Source organism: Pan paniscus, chromosome 1, assembly GCF_029289425.2.
Source record: "Pan paniscus chromosome 1, NHGRI_mPanPan1-v2.0_pri, whole genome shotgun sequence".
In the NCBI taxonomy this organism is placed as follows: Eukaryota; Metazoa; Chordata; class Mammalia; order Primates; family Hominidae; genus Pan; species Pan paniscus.
In genome coordinates this window covers 159,842,388-159,861,075 of record NC_073249.2, presented here as the reverse complement: position 1 = coordinate 159,861,075, position 18,688 = coordinate 159,842,388, and the positions used below count along the sequence as shown (strand labels likewise).

At 37.9% G+C, this 18,688-nt stretch overlaps 1 protein-coding gene across 4 annotated transcripts in view; it reads right to left on the bottom strand.

The window, feature by feature from the left end:
* Positions 1 to 322: 322 nt before the first annotated feature.
* The window catches only part of SLC35D1 (solute carrier family 35 member D1), a 55,058-nt gene continuing 36,692 nt past the window's right edge, over positions 323 to 18,688 (bottom strand). The window contains exons 11-13 of one of the 4 annotated variants that reach the window (XR_008626640.2): positions 10,058 to 10,140; positions 5,070 to 5,410; positions 323 to 4,979 (exon numbers count right to left, since the gene is read on the bottom strand). Coding sequence is in view for 2 of the 4 variants with exons in the window: in XM_003806953.4 (XP_003807001.1) it covers positions 5,302 to 5,410; positions 10,058 to 10,140 (192 nt within the window). In the remaining 2 variants the exon portion in view is untranslated. Of the gene's footprint in view, positions 5,411 to 5,437; positions 9,421 to 10,057; positions 10,141 to 12,210; positions 12,418 to 18,688 lie in introns of those variants that run through there. The other 3 variants (XM_003806953.4, XM_063600495.1, XR_010110917.1) reach the window with 3 other exon arrangements.

Here is an 18,688-nt window from a genome sequence, read left to right as displayed (position 1 = left end):
CTTCCACCTCTGCTGAGTCTGCTTGTACCAAAATGCCTCTACTTGATGAGTAAAGCTACTCAGGAGCTTGGAAACCTGATAATGCAGTTGAAATACCCTGAAAACAGAAAGATTAGCACTTCTTTCCTTCTAATTTACCACAAGTATGCCACAAGACACTGGATATTCAGTCATACATACTATTCATAAAAGCATTTGTATATAAAACAGTATTTTCTACATACGGAGTCTCAATCAACTAACAGGATGCCAACCTCTAAAATATGAGCAGACTTCTGGCTCTGGATTAGTCTCTGTATGCAGTTACAAAGGAATTTTAATACTTGTTTTCAGGAAAAAGTATTTATTTTACACCATTACAAAAATATTTAGGCACATAATTTTCATGTTTATGTCACCTGATTTACATACCTCAATTCCTCAGTACCTTTTAACACTAAAAATGATCATTTGGTAAATAGACTCTAAAATGAAAAAATACTGTGAGAAGCTAACACCTGTAGACAAAAATCAGTTGATCATCAGCATGAGAAAGAAAACATTTGTGAAAAAAAAATCTCTAAAAACATTTTTGTGAGACAATAAATCTAACCAGTAGATTTCTTTTTAAAAAGTATTTTCAAAGAACAAAGCTTTAAAAAAAAAAACTACAACACTGTAAACTATATCCTCATACCATGAAGCAGCATCCTGAAAGTAAGACCTAGAAGACTGGCTTAGAAAACAGTAATGGTGCCAGGGACTCACAATATATGACAACTGAGACAGGCCTGGAAGCAGGGGCAGCATGGGGTCAAGTGCTTTCAATTCAGAGAGGGGAAAAGGAACGCTGGCCTTTCCAGGAGCCATCTAAAGGTAAAAACTGAGAAAGATTTAACTGAATTGACATTCTAAAATGTAACTATCTTTCTTTAAGATAGAAAATAATTTTCCTGGCCGGACATGTGGCACACACCTGTAATCCCAGCACTTTGGGAGGCTGAGACAGAAGGGTTACTTGAGGCCAGGAGTTTGAGACCAGTCTGGCAACAGAGTGAGACCCTGTCTTTACCAGAAAAAAAAAAAAAAAAAAAAAAAAAAGGAAGAAACGAGCCAGGCGTAATGGCACATGCCTATAGTCGTAGCTACTTAGCAGGCTAAGGCAGGAGGATCACTTGAGCCTAGGAGTTTGAGACTGTGGTGAGCTGCTATGATTACGCCATTACACTCCAGCCTGGCTGGCGACAGAGCAAGACCTTCTTTTTTTTTTTTTTTTTTTTTAAAAAAAAGGAGGGGGAGTAGGGGGAAGAAAATAATTTTCCTTTATTAAAATGTACCGTCACAATATAAAAGCATTTTGTTCTTTTTTAAAAATAGGTAGAATCACCTGCATCATGTAATGGCCATAATTGTGTCCAGCAGATATTTTTAAAAAAGAAAAGACAGTGAACAGAAACTGCTACCTAAGGATTCTAGAGGCAATGAGACACAGGGTCCTGTTTTTCAGGACAGACCATATTGCCCAAGCCTCTAGCATTTAAGGAGCATAAATTAAGAATCTTGTTTTGCCTTGAGTCTCACCATGAAATAATGACACGGTAGCCACATTTGCTGAGGGCCTAATATGTACCAGGCATTGTGCTAAGTAGTTTCATATCCATGTCTCATTTATTCCGAACTTTTTTCCTCAGGGAGAGAAAAATCAATTACAGTCTTGTTCATAGGAAAAACCAAACTTACAATTTTGGGAAAGCAAGAACATGTACAGTAGAGGAGGAGGCCTCAAGCTACTTACAGAATTCTAAGAGCTGTGTTGCTATCTCAGAGCTAGAAGATTAACTAATATGAGTTACAAAAGTCCTCTCAGATTAAAAAAATGCTTTAGCTCTGTGGGGCGTCCCTAAAATCAGTGATACTCATAACCATGCAGGCAGCTCTTGGTTACAAAATCACGGACTCCTTTCATCTGTCTCCTTTCTCCCACTCAGGGTCCAGGTTTCCATATCTGGCTAAAGAATTACACACTCCTTGAAAGCAAGAACCATGTCTTGTTTATCTTTTTTCCAGAGCTTAGCAAAATACTTGGCATACAACAGCTGCTCACTAAATCTTTGCTCACTGAACGAGGCTATCAAGTAAGGCAGGCCCAAAGTCCTGGGGTGCCATTTCAAACCAATTCAATGTGAAACTCCACTGTTTCTCTGTGAGGATCCTGCACCAGCTGTACTGACCAAAACCCTCCATGGATTCTTGGTAAAACAGGACTACCAAAAGCGTGTAAATGCACTTTTTAAAAAAAAAACTAGGTGCAAACTGGAGCCTACAAATGATTGACTCATAAAGTCCACAGCCACATGAGGCAATTAAAACTCAACGGGACATGTTGGCAATGTGTAGCCTGGCCAACTAGGGTTATTCCAATCCATTTAGCCTTGACTAGAAGCAGATTGGCCAAAGAGGGTCTCACTTACATTGAATAGGAGCCACTAGTCATAGAATTTGTCTTTTGGAATACCACAGCTCATCTGTCTCAGTGGGCAAATTAAGGATTTAACTCTGTATTGCCTCTTTTTCTCCCAGGAGGCAGTTAACAGGACAAAGAATTTCTGCCTAGTAAATATCAAACATGGGGCAAAAACCAGACTTTCTGGGAGGTGCCACAGTACCAGGTAAATCACTAGTATATTATAACACGCCTGCAATAATCAAAACACAAACTCCAAAAGACTATTCAGTCTCCAGCTTGTTCACCCTGCTCCATCTTGCAATGCTGGTTAGTGGCTGAAGGATGCATCCAGGAAGCAGAACACAGACAGGGCAGAAGTTGCTGTACTGCTCTGGTCAGCCAGAAGTTTCAGCATAAGCCAGGGCTCCCAAGGCACAGAAGCCTGTCACGTGCATTTAGTGAAGCTGTAACTACACAATGTTCTCAAATACTCCTGAAGAGGTGACAGATCTCCTAGGGAACCTGACCCCCAAGAGGCAGTTCAACTCGTGGTGGGGCTCTAGCCCAACACCTGTTAAAGACACCCAAAAGCCTTTCATGAAGAAATATTCTACAACAAAAATTATTCAAACATCCCTCCTTCATGTTGCTGACAGAAGGAACAGAATCACTAAAAATAGCTCTCACTATGCCCTTTCACTGTACCTAAGCAAAACCAGGAAGTGTTGGCAACATTTACAGCCAGAAGTGCATTATCAACTAAAGTCAGCCTGGAAGTGGGATAAGGGTTCCAGGACAGGGTAACCTGTCACTCTTCCTAATTTGCAAAGTATGCTCCTCTCTGACACCAAATTCAATCAACTGCTTGCTTTTTTGAAAGTGCTCAAGTGAACTCAGGATCTGTTTCCTTACTCCCTCAGAGGGGAAGGGCAGTTAATTAAATGGCAGCATAGTTCAATAAAAAGGACATGGGTTTGATGTATTAGCAAGTCATCTTTCTCTGAGTTTTGTTTTCTCATTGGTAAAATGGGGAGAGTAAGACCCATATGACACAAGATACTATCCTTTACTCCCAGTGGAATTTTCTCAGGTCAGAAGATGCTAGAAAAAAGTGAGTCTAAGGCTCTTAATGAAGCTTGTAACTTGGGAGTTGGTTGCAGGGATAATTCTAGGGACACAGCACCACCAGCCAAGCTTTAGTAAACACAAACCAAAAGAGAAAGACAGGAATATGAAAATGATCTCAATATAAATTTGCATATCAAAAAAAATCAAAACCCTAACTGTTTAGGTCAACAGAGTTCAGTGGATTCCAAACCCAATGAAATAGACACTGGTGTGTGCATTAGTGCAAAGGTACCAAATCTCTTGCACACTGGCTGTACAACTGGCCTGAGCAAACACACTAATCCTCAAAGTCAATGGATATCTCTGGGTCAAGTCATAGGATTATGTTTGAGTTAACACCTCCACCCTCCAGATTACCCCAAGAGGCAATTTAGGCAGTGCCCATTCACAGCTGCTCTCCCAAAATGCAGCACTGGTTTTGAGAGAAGTTGGCAAGCTCAGTAGGTGAGCCAAGGGGCACATGATGTAGGTGAGAATGTTGAAAGGAGGGAAGTTTGCTCATTGCTCATGCCATTTAAGAAGGAAGATGATAGCTCTAACACTGACACTGCCAGAGAAAAACCAACCATTGACAATACAAAGACGTCTAACCAGCCTTTCCCCTCAAACCAATAAATTCAGAAATGTGAGACCTCATCATATTCATCCAAAGAGCAACCAAACCCAAAGGAAGGAGGCAAGGGAAAACAGACTTGCCTGTCTGCAATTTTCACTTAGAGAGGGAGTCAATGCTGAGCTGCACTGGTTTACAAAACACAGATCTTTACTTGTACCTCATCTCACATTGCAGCATTTGGATTCACACTATTGCCAGGTAGGTAGGGCAGGTGTTTTTAATCCAATTTACAGATTTGCGGCTTTTGAGTGCTGAAACAACTTACTCCTAGTGACATCTTCTGAATGGATTAACAGAGCTAAATTCTCAACCTTACCTGAGTCACTATGACAGGAGTGAGATGTTTCAACTACCTCTGCAAACATCTCTGTATCCCCAGCATTTAGCACAATGCCTGGCACATATACTTAAAACATTTTAGTTGAATCAATAAATCAAATAGATGAAAAATTAGTAAAAGGCCTACTTTCTCACCCCCTTCATTATCCTCATTCTACACAACAAAAAAAGAACATGTTTTCAAGGAATGCACTCTGCTCATCCTATGAAAGTCAGGGAAGCCAACATAGATAGCAATACACTTCAAAGCCCCACATATTTTTATAGTGCCAAAGTTGTTTTCCTTGGCAAATGGAATGATGATATGATGAAGACAATGCAATCATAAGAAATAAGATTCAAAGAAGAGAAATTACACATATTCGTCTGCATTTCCAGCAGAGGAAAGGCTAAACTGCCTCCAGATGCAGCAACAATTTGAATGATGAAGCTCCAGTTGGCAAACATTACATATGCAGCTCTCAGGGACACCTGGATATCAAATTATGAAATAAAATACTTTCAAAACACTGATGTTTCACTGTCGGCATAGAAGAAAAATAAATTAAAAAAGCCCAGTACCTTTTCCAGTCTGATATAAATTAATTCAAACAACGTATTTAAAATAGAGTCAATTATAAGTTTCTCTCTTCATAAAATTTTAAAAGGCAGCAATCAATCCTCAGATTGTACAGGTGCAAAGGAATGGTTATTTCCTCCATAATCAAGACACCTCAGTGTCTGTGTAGGAACTGCCAGTGTTCTGAGTTGATTAAAAACTTAGGCCTACGTATCAGATGAAGCAATCCTCTAGTCACACTGCTCCTTTCCCCTTAATGTCCAGCTTGTTATTAGCCTCTGACTGTTTGCTCAGCTGCTCTTCAGTGAAAGTGATATAGGAATACACCAGGCTCCCAGCAATGCTGCAAAACAGAAAGCCACTATCAGAGATGGAGGAAGGGAGGGTTTTAGTGTAAACACTCTACTCGGTAAAAAAACTTACACCAAAAAATTAGATGAAGGGTAAAGTTTCACAGTGGGGAAATTCATACAATGAAGTACTATGCATCCATTAAAATGGTGTAAAATAAAAACAGGCATTGACACATTAAATTTTGTAAGACAGCTTAAATTTTTATGAGAAAATATATCATAAAACATCAAGCATTGTCTAATCCCATTTTATTTAAATGAACATGAGTATGTATATCAATATGCACTGGAATAGACAAAAGTCTGTAAGGAACACACCAAGAATATTAACAGTGGTTACAGCTGGATACTGACATTACAGGTAAATTTTTACTTGTATTTTTTTGCATTTCGAAAATAGGCATTAATAGGAAACATCCCAAATTAGTTAAATATGCAGACCCTAGGAGATTCACAGAGCTGATTTTTCTCTGACTAAAAGCAAGTTCACAGTGGGGAACTTATCATCTGGGCCGTCAGCCTATGACAGGTGGTTGCTGGTACTCCTCACTTATCCATTGCACCTACCAGCAGGAAGGATCCCTCTTTGGTGACAATGATTACTTGGTCCATTCTCTGTGGGGACCTCAAACTCACCTAGGATACACAGCCTCCTACCCGATTCACTAAGTGGAAAGTAGTCTGGAGGAGCTCACAGATCCGACCACCCCTGCCCTGTCCTCCCTGGCTCTTCCACTGAGACTGCCACCCAGGACTCCCTCGGATTCCAGCCAGGTGGATGCCTGACCTGGGCTCCAATTCTTCTGCCCTGGTTTTGGCCCTCATCTTCTGCCTAACCACTTGACTCATGAACTTGCTGCTTATTTGAAATTAGTTCTGTTCTCCTCTGGGCTCTGACATCAGCCCCAGACCGGCTGCAGAAGGGTGAGAGACGCCTAGCTCTTGTTCCCACTAGGAAGAAAGCAGGATCAGGCACTGGCGCTTGTTCTTTACTGCACACGCTCGCATAATACTAGCCATTCTCTGAGACTCCAATCAACCCAAAATAAAGCCTTTTCCAATTTAACCTTCCCAACCAGATTCTTCCTTTTCCTCATCTGCACCTCACAGCACTTAAGAGCAATCAAATTATTAAAGTCTACTTGTCAAGCTTTTTACATACATTTCCTGTTTTTGCAATATTCCTGAAAGGTACAATATCCCTCCAAGGTGTCCATTTTATAGATGAGGAAAGTCCCAGAGTCATAAGATAAATTGCTCAGGGTCACAAAGCATCCTAATGATGGACCAGAATACAACCTAGGTCAGTCTTTCTCCACTCCAACTGCTGCCTCCCTTATGACCCTTGCGCCACTGAATACTAGTTATCCATCCTCGCTTTGTCCTTATCATCTTGTTAATTTCCCATGGCCTTAATTCTTTTAGCTGTACAGAGTCTCTTGCAATTGGCCTGACACTTTTTAGCAACACAATAAGTAACCGCTGAACTGAGTATCCCCTATCACCCCACTTGAGGAAAGGGGGCCTCATGAACCCAATTATTACACTTTTTTTTGTCTTTTTTCCCCCCTTTCTGTGGAAAATGGGGTCTCGCTGTATTGCCCAGGCAGGTCATGAACTCCTGGGCTCAAGCTATCCTCCCGCCTCTACCTCCCTAAGAGCTAGGATTACAGGTGTGAGCCACCACACCTAGCATGAACCCAATTCTTATGCCAATGTTCATAGAGCTTCATCTTTTCCTTCATCTAGCAGCTTTTTCCCATTTAATTTTTTCTGGAATTTGATATGACTCTCCTAGAAACTTTTTCTGGTTTTTCTAGTCCCTCAAGTAGATTACTTCCCTGGTAGCTGGTCTGGACCCAAGAAGATGGCTTACTGAAGTCTTTTTTGACTGAAGCTAAAAGTTCTTTAAGGTTCACATGTATACCCACCCACATGACAGTCAATTTCCCTTTGCCTCCAAACCCACCCCAAAACAAAGTAGAAGGGCTACCTCTCCTTTCTTTCATCCCACCTTCCTCTAGCTTCCCCTTCCCACAACAACCTAAAAAATAAAAATGCTTTCTTATTTTTCCTGTTAAGATGATCTTTGATGTTCATATTAACCCTATTTAAACTGGATAGGAATACTGGGGAAGCACAGGATAGAAGAAGACAAAGAATGTCCTGTAATTTATTCCAGGCTTAGCCCTAATGATAATTCCAGACCCTATATTCCCAGCATAGTCAGTGTATTGAAAAAACACTGACTCTACAGTTAGGTCTTTGTTCAAATCCTGAATGTACTATAGGTTGAGTATCTCTTATCTAAAATGCTTGGGACCAGAAGGGTTTCCAATTTCAAATTTTGGAATATCTGCATTATACTTACCAGTCAAGCATCCAAATCTCAAATCTGAAATGTTCCAAAGAGCATTTCCTTTGATCATCCTGTTATCATTCAAAAATTCCAGATTTTGGAGCATTTTGGATCATAGATGTTCAATCTACACTAGCTATGTGACCCTGGGCAAATTAATTAATCCATTTCTGTATTCATCAAATAAGAATAATGTTATCTATCTAAGCTTGTCTGAGGATTAAATGAGATTACACGGATAATCTTCTCTTCATTCTCTTCTCCCCTGCCTTCCCTGTCAGCCCTGACACTCAGAACCAGAGGGGAGATGTACTGCTGACAAAAGGTAAGGTACTATAATTATACACGTCTTACTCCATTTGGGTTGCTATAACAAAATACCATAAATGGTGGCTTATAAACAACAGAAATTTATTTCTCACAGTCCTAGAGGCTGGGGAGTCTAAGATCAAGGCAGGTTCAATGTCTAGAGAGGGCTCTCTTTCTGGTTCACAGACAGTATCTTCTCATCATGCTCTGGGATCTCTTACATAAGGGCACTAATCTCATTCATGAGGATGCCAATTCCATGACCTAATCACCTCCCAAAGCCCTACCTCCTAATACCATGACTTTGGGAGTTGAGAGTTCAACAAACTGGGGGAACACAAACATTCAGACCATAGAGCAAGGAGATGTAACATTATGAAAGAGGGGGCACACTATTGCCACATGGTTGTAACTTGAGGCAACAATAAAATATTTTTAATTTCATCTTTATTACTGACTCGATCATTATCAAATATAGATTTTCGGAAAGGGCAATTCATGAACCACCTGAAGAGAACTGAATATTCATCAACGAGCATACTATGTGTTACGCAGTGATGAGTAAACACTTTGGAAAGGAACTATAATTTGCTCTCTAGCAGCTTTGGGGAAGGGGAAAACTAGAAGGAAGGGAAAGGGAAAATGAGGAAAAGCCCAGATCTGAAGGGGAGAGGGGTTATATCTGACTTTTTATACAACACTACCAAATGATTCTAAATCAGGATCTTCTACTACTTCAAACAGAGACCCTTTAACTAATCTATTGGCCCCATAAATATTCACATTAAAGTTGATACCTTCTAGTACTATGAAATTGGTGTTAATACATTAGATCATCCTAAATATTCATTTTTTAAAAGTAGAACCCCTGGTATTAGTACTGGTCAACAAGATTTTTCTTTTAAAAAGTTAAAACATGCATATTGAAAATAAGGTACAGTCATTATGCAAGCCTAAGTTTATGCCTTTTAAAAAATTTTCAAGCAATTTTCCATCTGTCTAATCTTCAAACAACAGCACTACCAACTGTTTTATTTTGTTGGGACGGAGTCTCACTCTGTTGCCAGGCTGGAGTGCAGCGGCGCAATCTCGGATCACTGCAACCTCCGCCTCCTGGGTTCAAGCGATTCTCCTGCCTCAGCCTCCTGAGTAGCTGGGACTACAGGTGCCTGCCAACCACATCCAGCTAATTTTTGTATTTTTAGTAGAGACGGGGTATCACCATGTTGGCCAGGGTGGTCTCGATCTCTTGACCTTGTGATCTGCCCACCTCAGCCTCCCAAAGTGGCACTACCAACTCTTAACTCACAGAGACCTCTGTGGCAGACACAGCTGGGAGACACCAGAAGAAAAAGACAAAGTTACAGTTCCTGAGACAGGGGCCTTGTTAGAATACTGCAAATCTGACTGGAATGTGCCGAACTGCTTCCAAATCTATTGAATCCACTAAATCTACTTTATCTGCTCTGATCCACTTTTGATCTTCAAAAGCAAGGCAAACACAGTCTACTTCTCCTAAACCTACAGTCATGGACATATTCATTAGCCCCCGACAATGAGATATCCATTCCAAAAATATACACTGAAAATGCTTTCAATATAGCAACCCCGTGGCCAGGGAACAACAGTCCTAATGTCCACCACCACGCCCAGGTAATTTTGTCATTTTTTTTGTAGAGACGGGGTTTCACAATATTGCCCAGACTAGTCTCAAACTCCTGGGCTCAAGCAATCTGTCCACCTCAGCCTCCCAAAGTGTTGGGATTATAGGTATAAGCCACTAGGCCCGACCTCTCCCTGCTTCTTAAAAAGCATTATGTAGAGACATTAAATATGTAGCACATAGAAGGCACTCCACATATGTTTAATAATAAATAAATGTTCCATTAATTTAATAGCCTAACCTTATCGTGACACTATTTGAATATCCAATTCCGATTTTGCAATTTAATTAAATATTTTTACTTACCTGATATTTAAACCAATGAAGTTTGTCCACGTGAAAATATAATCTCCACCAAAGACCATTCCAATATAAGTTATTAATATATTCTAAAAATAAAAATAGTAATATACTGTTACATAGGTTTAACTGAGCTTCTTAAATATATATAAAACTCATCCAAATATCTGTCCTTAAAATACAAAAACAAATAAACAAAAGACAAACAATGAAAACGCACCAACCCTAATAATAGTATAAGGAAGAACACTATTAAGGAATCAGTGACATTAGCCTCTTCCCAATCGATTTCTCCAGAAGATAAATGCTTTTGCCAATACTGAAGAATACTACCAACAGAATGGGAGAAAATATTCACAAACTATGCACTGGACAAAGGTCTAATATCCAGAATTGATAAGCAACCTAATTCAACAAACACAACCCCATTAAAAGATGGGAAAAGGACATGAACAGATATTTCTCAAAAGAAAACATACATGCAGCAAACAAATATAGGAAAAAAGGCTCATCACCAATCATCGGAGAAATACAAATCAAAACCACAATGTGATACCATCTCATACCAGTCAGAATGTCTATTATTAAAATGTCAAAAAGCAACAGATGTTGGCGAGGTTGGGGAGAAAAAGGAATGCTTATTTATACACTGTTGGGGGGAATGTAAATTTAGTTCAGCCACTGTGGAAAGCAGTGTGGACATTTATCAAAGAACTTAAAACAGAACTACCATTTGACCCAGCAATCCCACTACTGGGTTATATCCCCAAAGGAAAATAAATTGTTCTACCAAAGAGACACATGTACTCTTATGTTCACTGCAGCATGATTCCCAATAGCAAAGACATGCAATCAACCAAGATGCCCATTAATGATGGACTGGATTAAGAAAATGTGGTACATATACATCATGGAATACAATGCAGCCATAAAAAAGAAAGAAATCATGTCCTTTGCAGCAACACGGATGCAGCAGGAGGCCATTATCCTAAGCAAACCAACGCAGGAACAGAAAACCAAACACCACCTGCGCTCACTTGAAAGTGGGAGCTAAACACCGAGTATACATGGATACAAAGATGGGAGCAATAGACACTGAGGGCTGCTTGAGGTGGGAGGGTAAAAGGGGGGTGTGAGTTGGAAGACTACCTGTTGAGTACTATGCTCACTACCTAGGTGACAGGATCGTTTGTACACCAGGCCTCAGTGACACACAATTTACCCACGTAACAAACCTGCACATGCACCCCCAGAACCTAAAATATCTTTGCCTCTTCTTCTAAAATGGAAAAAAGGGAATGGTGGGGACTTTACCAATACAATGACTGTTTTTAGAGGAATCTTCCTTGGTCTCTTAAGAAAACACATGGGAAGTCATCTCAAGATATTATACCTAAAATCACTTCTGACACTCCCAGGTGCAAACATCTTCTGGCTCCCTTTTAATTATCCTAAGACCATAAAAACAAAAAATAAGTTTCTAAAATTTAAACTAGAGGCTGAATATCCTTTATCAGGTCCCAAATACTTGGGACCTGAAATATTTCAGATTTCAGATTTTGTAATATTTCCATTACACTTACCAGTTGAATATCTCAAATTCAAAAATCCAAATGCCTCAATGATTATTTCCCTTGAATATCATGTTGGCATTCAAAGAGTTTTAGATTTTGGAGCAAGCATTTTGGATTTCAGATTTGGGGTTGCAGGAAATCAAAAAATTTTACCCCCAAATATATTTCTTTAACATACAGTAATTAAGATAGCTGTCAGAAAGCCAGCAAAAAGAAGTAGCTCTGCAAAGCTGTCTTTTGTGAGGGAAATTTACATTTGTAGAAAAATCTACACTGACTGTAGCCAGGCCTCCCCTTGTCCAGATCTAGGAAACACTAACTGAGAGTCTAACACCTTTCAAGGTCTAAAAAAGCATTTATCATCTATTCTCTCCAAGGGCTGCTACCTGTGAGGTTTCATCTGTATAACAAGACCACTTTAGCTAGCCAAGCCTCCTCTTCTCTCCCTCCCATAACCTATTTTGCCCAATCTAAGCCCCCATTTTTTCTGTAACTTCAAGATAGTATATAAGCTTCTACACTCCACTGGGGGTTTAGGTAGTCACTCTGCAATATTCTCCATGTACACATCAATAAATTAGATACCTTTTCTTTTACTAGTCTGTCTTTTGTGAGCTGATTTTTAAGCAAATTTTCCCTCCATCCCTACAGTTCTGATGCAGTAAGCAGGGTCACCAAAGCTGTTCTGCTCTTTTGGAAGCTGCAGCAAAGATAATCCAGGACTTCACCAGCCAGCATAAGGATAAAAATTTCTTACCAGCCAGGCTCCAGACCTCTTTCTCCCTGTGGAATCTGGTCAAGTGGATGGTAAAAAAACAATCAGTTCCTTTTTCCTCTCCAAAATCTTTTTCATTTTTTGCCACCAGGTCTCACTCTGTCTCTTAAGTTGGAGTGCAGTGGCACAATCTCAGCTCACTGCAATCTCTGCCTCCTAGGCTCAAGCAATCCTCCCACCTCAGCCTCCCAAGCAGCTGGGACCACAGGTGTGCACCACCATGCCTGGCTAATTTTTTATATTTTTGGTAGCAATGAAGTTTCACCATGTTGCCCAGGCTGGTCTTGAGCTCCTGAGCTCAGGCAATCCACCCGCCTCAGCCTCCCGATGTGCTGGGATTATAGGAGTTCAGCCACCACACCCACCCATACAGCCACAGAGCCCAAATCTTGATTAATGGGAGAAAAAGATTTGTGTGACAAGTCTTGGTTATAGCTTTTGGTTCTCTGTGGCATGAATATTCAAATTGTTTGATTCCTTTCTTCCCCAAAATAGTCTTTTCCTTTATCTTTGTCTTTCTGTGTTGCTCTGTCATAAAAATTAGGGTACTGCTTGAGGTTCTCTTGTCATTTTGTGCCCTTGAAAGTTTGACTTCTGATCAAGTGGAAGCACTCTCTCTTGGTCTCTGCCATCTGGGGGCATGATTTTTGAGTCACGTCAGGTGGCCAGTCTAAAAATGGCTAGAAACCCAAGACTTTGTTCCAAATGTGTCAAGCTCTTAGGACAGTCTGTCATAAAAAGTCTCATCTACAAGGGTTTTTGTCATCTCAACCTTTGTTGCCTGGTTAGTACTAAAAAAGGCCAGTCCCATGAGGGCCTACCTATTGTCACAGATTAACAGGTCTGTGACTGGTGGTACCCCACATATCTGTGGGTTACTGGAGACCATCTATGATAATTAGAATCTTTCACTATCTGAGCCTATTCCTGGCAATACATTTTTTGGGCAGGGGCATGGGAACTTCGGGAAGGCTCTTCTATGCCCTCTCCAAGAACACATTTCTAAACCTAAAAAGTTACATCCTAGGTTTTCCATAAAGAGACTATTAGATTGAGTCACTATTAAAATAAGTACACCATTAAAAATTCAACAGCCAAAAGATGGATCCTTTAGACTCCTAAATTAAAAAAAAAAAAAAATTAAGAGATTTCTTATTCTAAACAATTGATGAGAAGGTCACATTTTTTTTAGAAGACACATAATAGTGTCATGGTTAGTCTTAAAAATTTTTCTCTTGACAAAATTAAAAGAGCAAAAATCTGACCTAAAACAAAGTTAAAATCCTTTGTAAGCTCACACTCCCTGCTTTAGATCCCCTGTGGGATTCACAATAAAGGCTGCTGTACCTTATGGCTGGTAATTCAAGTTGTACACTTTCACCACCATAGCCTGGGTTCAATTCCTGGTCAGAGAATCAGCCCCTTTTGGCTCAATATTCATGTGACTTTGACTTTTTGGGGTACCCATTCACCTCTTTAGAGATGCCAGGTGCATCCTTAGTTAAGTCATAACTTTGGTTAAGTCTTACTAGTTTCACTTGTGAAGGTATCTTCAATAAAAAAAATTCAAAAGGCAAAAATATCATCTGTTTGTTCCCCCAGCTAAAATCTGACAATAGATTTTAAAAGATTTTTTAAAAAGAGCTCTGTGGTTAAAAGTCAGCTTAATTAAAAACTGATATTCAAATTATACATGCATATATAATTTAAGAACATATATCCAGGATATATATACATATATCCTGTTCTTAAATTTTTTTTCAGTAGACTAAAACTCTTTTAAAATTATGTTTTTAAAATTAGACTCTTAAATTTTACTTCCTTTCTTAGAAATTGGGCCAGGCACAGAGGCTCACACCTGTAATCCCAGCACTTTGGGAAGCAGAGGTGAGCAAATCACTTGAGCCCAGGAGTTCAAGACTAGCCTGGGCAACATGGCAAAACCCTGTTTCTATAAAAAATAAAATAAAATAGAAGTTGGCCAGTCATGGTCGCAGGTGTCTGTAGTCCCAGTTACTCAGGAGGCTAAGATGGGGGGATCAATTGAGCCCGGGAGGTCAAGGCTGCAGTGAGCCATGATTGTGCCACTAAAGCCTGGGCAACAGAGTGAGACCCTGTCTCAAAAAATATATATTTTTCTCCCATTTACTCTTATTTCTTCCTACTCCTCCTTCCTCCTCTTTGCTGTCTTTGGTACAACATAAAAGAATCTAGAGGGGACTTCTAATGATTCAGATTCCTTAAGAAACACAAAAAAAGGTGCCATCTACCTCTTTCTTGTACTGTAGGAGAAACGTGACTTGTGTGTGTGTGTGAGATGAGTGGTGAGTCATCACCACAGTAAGAGCTACAGTTTTAGAGGTGACTGGTAACAGCTGTTTACAGTAAACGATTATTACTACAAGAGACTACTTGTTTCTTTGTGAGTTTAGATTTAAAAGATGTAGTTTAAATACTTTTTAAAATGTCTGTATCAAAGTACACTATACAAGCATTGCATAACCTGGTTTCATGGCATTTTTCTTTCTGGGGATGTGGGATTCAATGTAAAAGCAAAATTCTACATTTGTAAAGCTCTATATGTTTTGCCTTTCAACGGTGCCTACTTTCCACGTATTTTAATTATTAGGCCCTAAAAACTACAGATACTTTGTTGACCCTGTGGCTTAATGGGCTCTGCCTTGAGCTCAGTGATCCAGTTAAAAAACAGACTAAATTTTACAATGCCCCTCTAAATAAAATTAGTCCCCTTATAAAATCCTGTAAGTTCCTATAAGTCTGTTACCTTGACATCCATTTTTAATCTTCCACTAACACATTCAAACTCCTTTTAAAAAATATAAATTCTCTCTCTGCACTTTAAAATATAATTTACTACCCTATTTTCTCTAAAACACAATAAGGGCTTGGGCCATGTGAGGCAGATAAACTTTAATCTTTTTCACTTACAAATACAAAGTTTAAATCCAACTGTTCTTTTAAACTAGTGAATTTTACTGGTCTTATGGCTAAAATTTAAAAACCAAAGCTATAAAGTCTTTATTTGTGTCCATCTATATTTTTATATATACATGTCTATGTGTATATATACTGTCTACATAATATCAAATTAACTTATAAGTTAGTACTCACAAATTAAATAGGCCCAAATAATTTTCAAGTTCACGTGATTTTTAGTAATCCTTAATAAATTAAAAGTTTAAAAATTATTAGTAAAATAAAATTAAAATATCTTCAAATTTTTAGTTTTTTTTTTTTTTTTGGCCTGGTTGGATTGATCAGACAGGTTTATACTGTCTCTACTAAATGTTGTAAGGTCACAGAACTGTTACTTCTATAATATTTTTAATGCTTACTTAATTTATCTGTGAGCTGATGTCTGTAAATTTGAGACTTTAGATTCTAATGTCTAGACAAAAAAGGTCTGGGGACCACACCCAGGCCCTGTCCCCCGTAGCCCAACCATGTCTCTTGGCCATACTAAGGATTAACTCCTCCAGGCATTGTGTTCACAGCTCTATTCTTTGTCTTGCACTGCACATAGTTAAAATTACTTATTTCGTAGGTTTTTCACTAGAAGTAAGAGTTACTAAGAGATACTATCATAATTAATATATATAATTAAAACTGCTAGATATTAAAATAAACAATTCCATATGCAAAGTATATTCAAAAAGGAAAATGTGTTTTTAGTAAAAAAGGTTATAAAACACATAAAAATGTGTTTTTGTAAAAAAAAAAAAAAAGATTTTGCCTAGTATAAACGTTTAAAAAGTTTTTAATTAAAAAAACAAAAATAAAAAATTTTAAAAATGTTTAAATTTAAGAGGTTATTTAAAAACGTACAAAAATCTTGTGGTCAAACTAATTAAAATTAAATAGATTTATTTACAAGGCTTTATTAAAAATTAACTTTAATGTTAATAATACACTAATACAAAAATAAAATCTAATTTTTTCTGTTTTTTTTTGAGACAGGATCTCACTCTGTTGCCCAGGCTGGAGTGCAGTGGCGTGATCTCAGCTCACCGCAACGTCTGCCTCCTGGGTTCAAGCAATTCTTCTGCCTCAGCCTCCCAAGCAGCTGGAACTACAGGCGCATGCCACCATGCTCAGCTAATTTTTGTATTTTTGGTAGAAACAGGTTTCACTGTGTTGGCCAGGTTGGTCTAAAACTCCTGGCCTCAAGTGATCCCCCTGCCTTGGCCTCCCAAAGTGCTGGGATTACAGACGTGAGCCACGAAGCCTGGGCAGTTTTCTCTTTCAAACAAAATTTTCATGTACTATTGATAAAAAATAATTTTTAAAATTTTATTTACCTTCTAAATAAATTACAAAAAAGAGGGGGTAGAGGGAAAAACAGATTCAGTATGACTCATGGTATCTTTATTATGTCTTATAAGTCTCTACCAAGAGTAAAAGGTTTTGCTTTTTAAAATCTTTAAATTATCACGTTGACTAATGTTATCTTTTAGTGGCCTGCAATCCTGTTTTAAACCTTTGTTATCTGACATATTTCCCCAAATCAAAATTTCAAATTCAGTTTTTTTGACCTCAAACTAACTTTTTAGATAATAGGGCCCCTAGAAGTCCAAGAGAAACATATTAACCTTATCTAGTATGTTAAAATCAAATGGAAATCATTAAAAAAAATGGTGCTTAACTTTCACTGCATTATATTTATATAAATGTGTTATTAATATATGTTCTAAACCTGTATGAGATTCCTAAAGATTTGAAATGTCTTCAGATATATTATCAGTAATAATTATGATTATGTTAAATTGGTATATGCCAATGAAATAATCAAATTTCCTTGTCAATTGTTAACTATTCTAAGACTTTTGTTTTCCATTGACAATCACTGCTTTACTTTGATTCTTCTCGAAATGTAGTTTACAATCGGTAGAGTCCAAAATTTGCTTCTTCTTCGGAGAAATTAATAAAAAAGACCCTGATAAGTAGTTGTAAATATAGGTTTCTGGTAACTTTATTGATCAGACCATTAGACTAGGTAAAAACTTTCAGTACTCTAGTTAAAAAACTGATGTATTCATGAGGATTGCTAACCTAACATCCAACAATATGAGAATTACACGGAATTACATTAGTAAAAGACTAATTTTTATGACTTCAAAAAAAATGCTGTGTTTTCCAGTCAAAAAACTTTTTTTTCTTCTAAACTATTTATAATTTACAACAATTGGGTAAAATATACTTTGTGAACAAATTTAAAACATCTTTCTAACTAATTTCTCCAAATTTAAAAACTATTTATAAATATTCTTAACTTATCAGAATATAATTATTTAGATAAGTTCAATATACATCTGTTTTCTTTGTAACAGGACACAGAGACACTGGTTATTTTACCAATACTTTGACTAAAATATTTGCAGATATGACCAGACTACTTGAAGAAATTAAAGTTGACTTTATAAAGCCAATAAAAAGACCCTTGCCTACACAGTTCCTTTATAAGCTTCCTGACCTGTGATAAAAAATGTAACTTTCTGACAGACCAAGGGACCTCGAGTTATTTTATGATATCAAAAGGAGAAAGATTCACCCAATTTGCTACAGGTATTAGAGTCTGGTGGCAAATCCTTGGCTTAGCCTCCTGGCCTTGAGGCTTTTAAAAGTCTAATAATCTAAGATTCCTTATTAAAAAGTTCCAATAAAACTAATCTAAGAAGAGCCTATATGGCCAATTGCTATTCTTATTACACTTTATACAAATAAGCAGGTCAAGTACAATAAGACTAAAATTTATTTTGCAAATAATCCTACTATGATTTATCTTTGGTAAAAATGGGAGACTAGAGGAAAAAAATTATGTTTCAAATAAAGCTATAGCACATCTGTTTAAATTAGATTCTAGCCTCATTAATTGTTATTGTTGTTATTACTTCTCTAATATTTAGACTAAAACCTGAATTCTTTCCTGGCTACAAGTTTCCAAACTAACATTTTCACATTTTTCTTCCATTTTTTACTTTAAGCCACTGAAAGTTGAAACTGTGCTTTTCTTAAAGCCCTACAAACTGAAACTAGACAATGTAAACTTCAGGAAAAATCAGAAGTTAAATACAAACAGCCTTCATGCCTACTGATGTATAGAATACTCAGAAAGTTCACTTCAATGCTGATTTGAACTATAATCCAGTAAAATCTGTCAGATTGCCACTGCAATCTGAAGATACCTCAAGGACTCTAAAAAACTCTATACACTACTCCAGACGTTAACCTTGGTTTTTTCTTCTGTTTCCACAAAAACATCTCTTATTA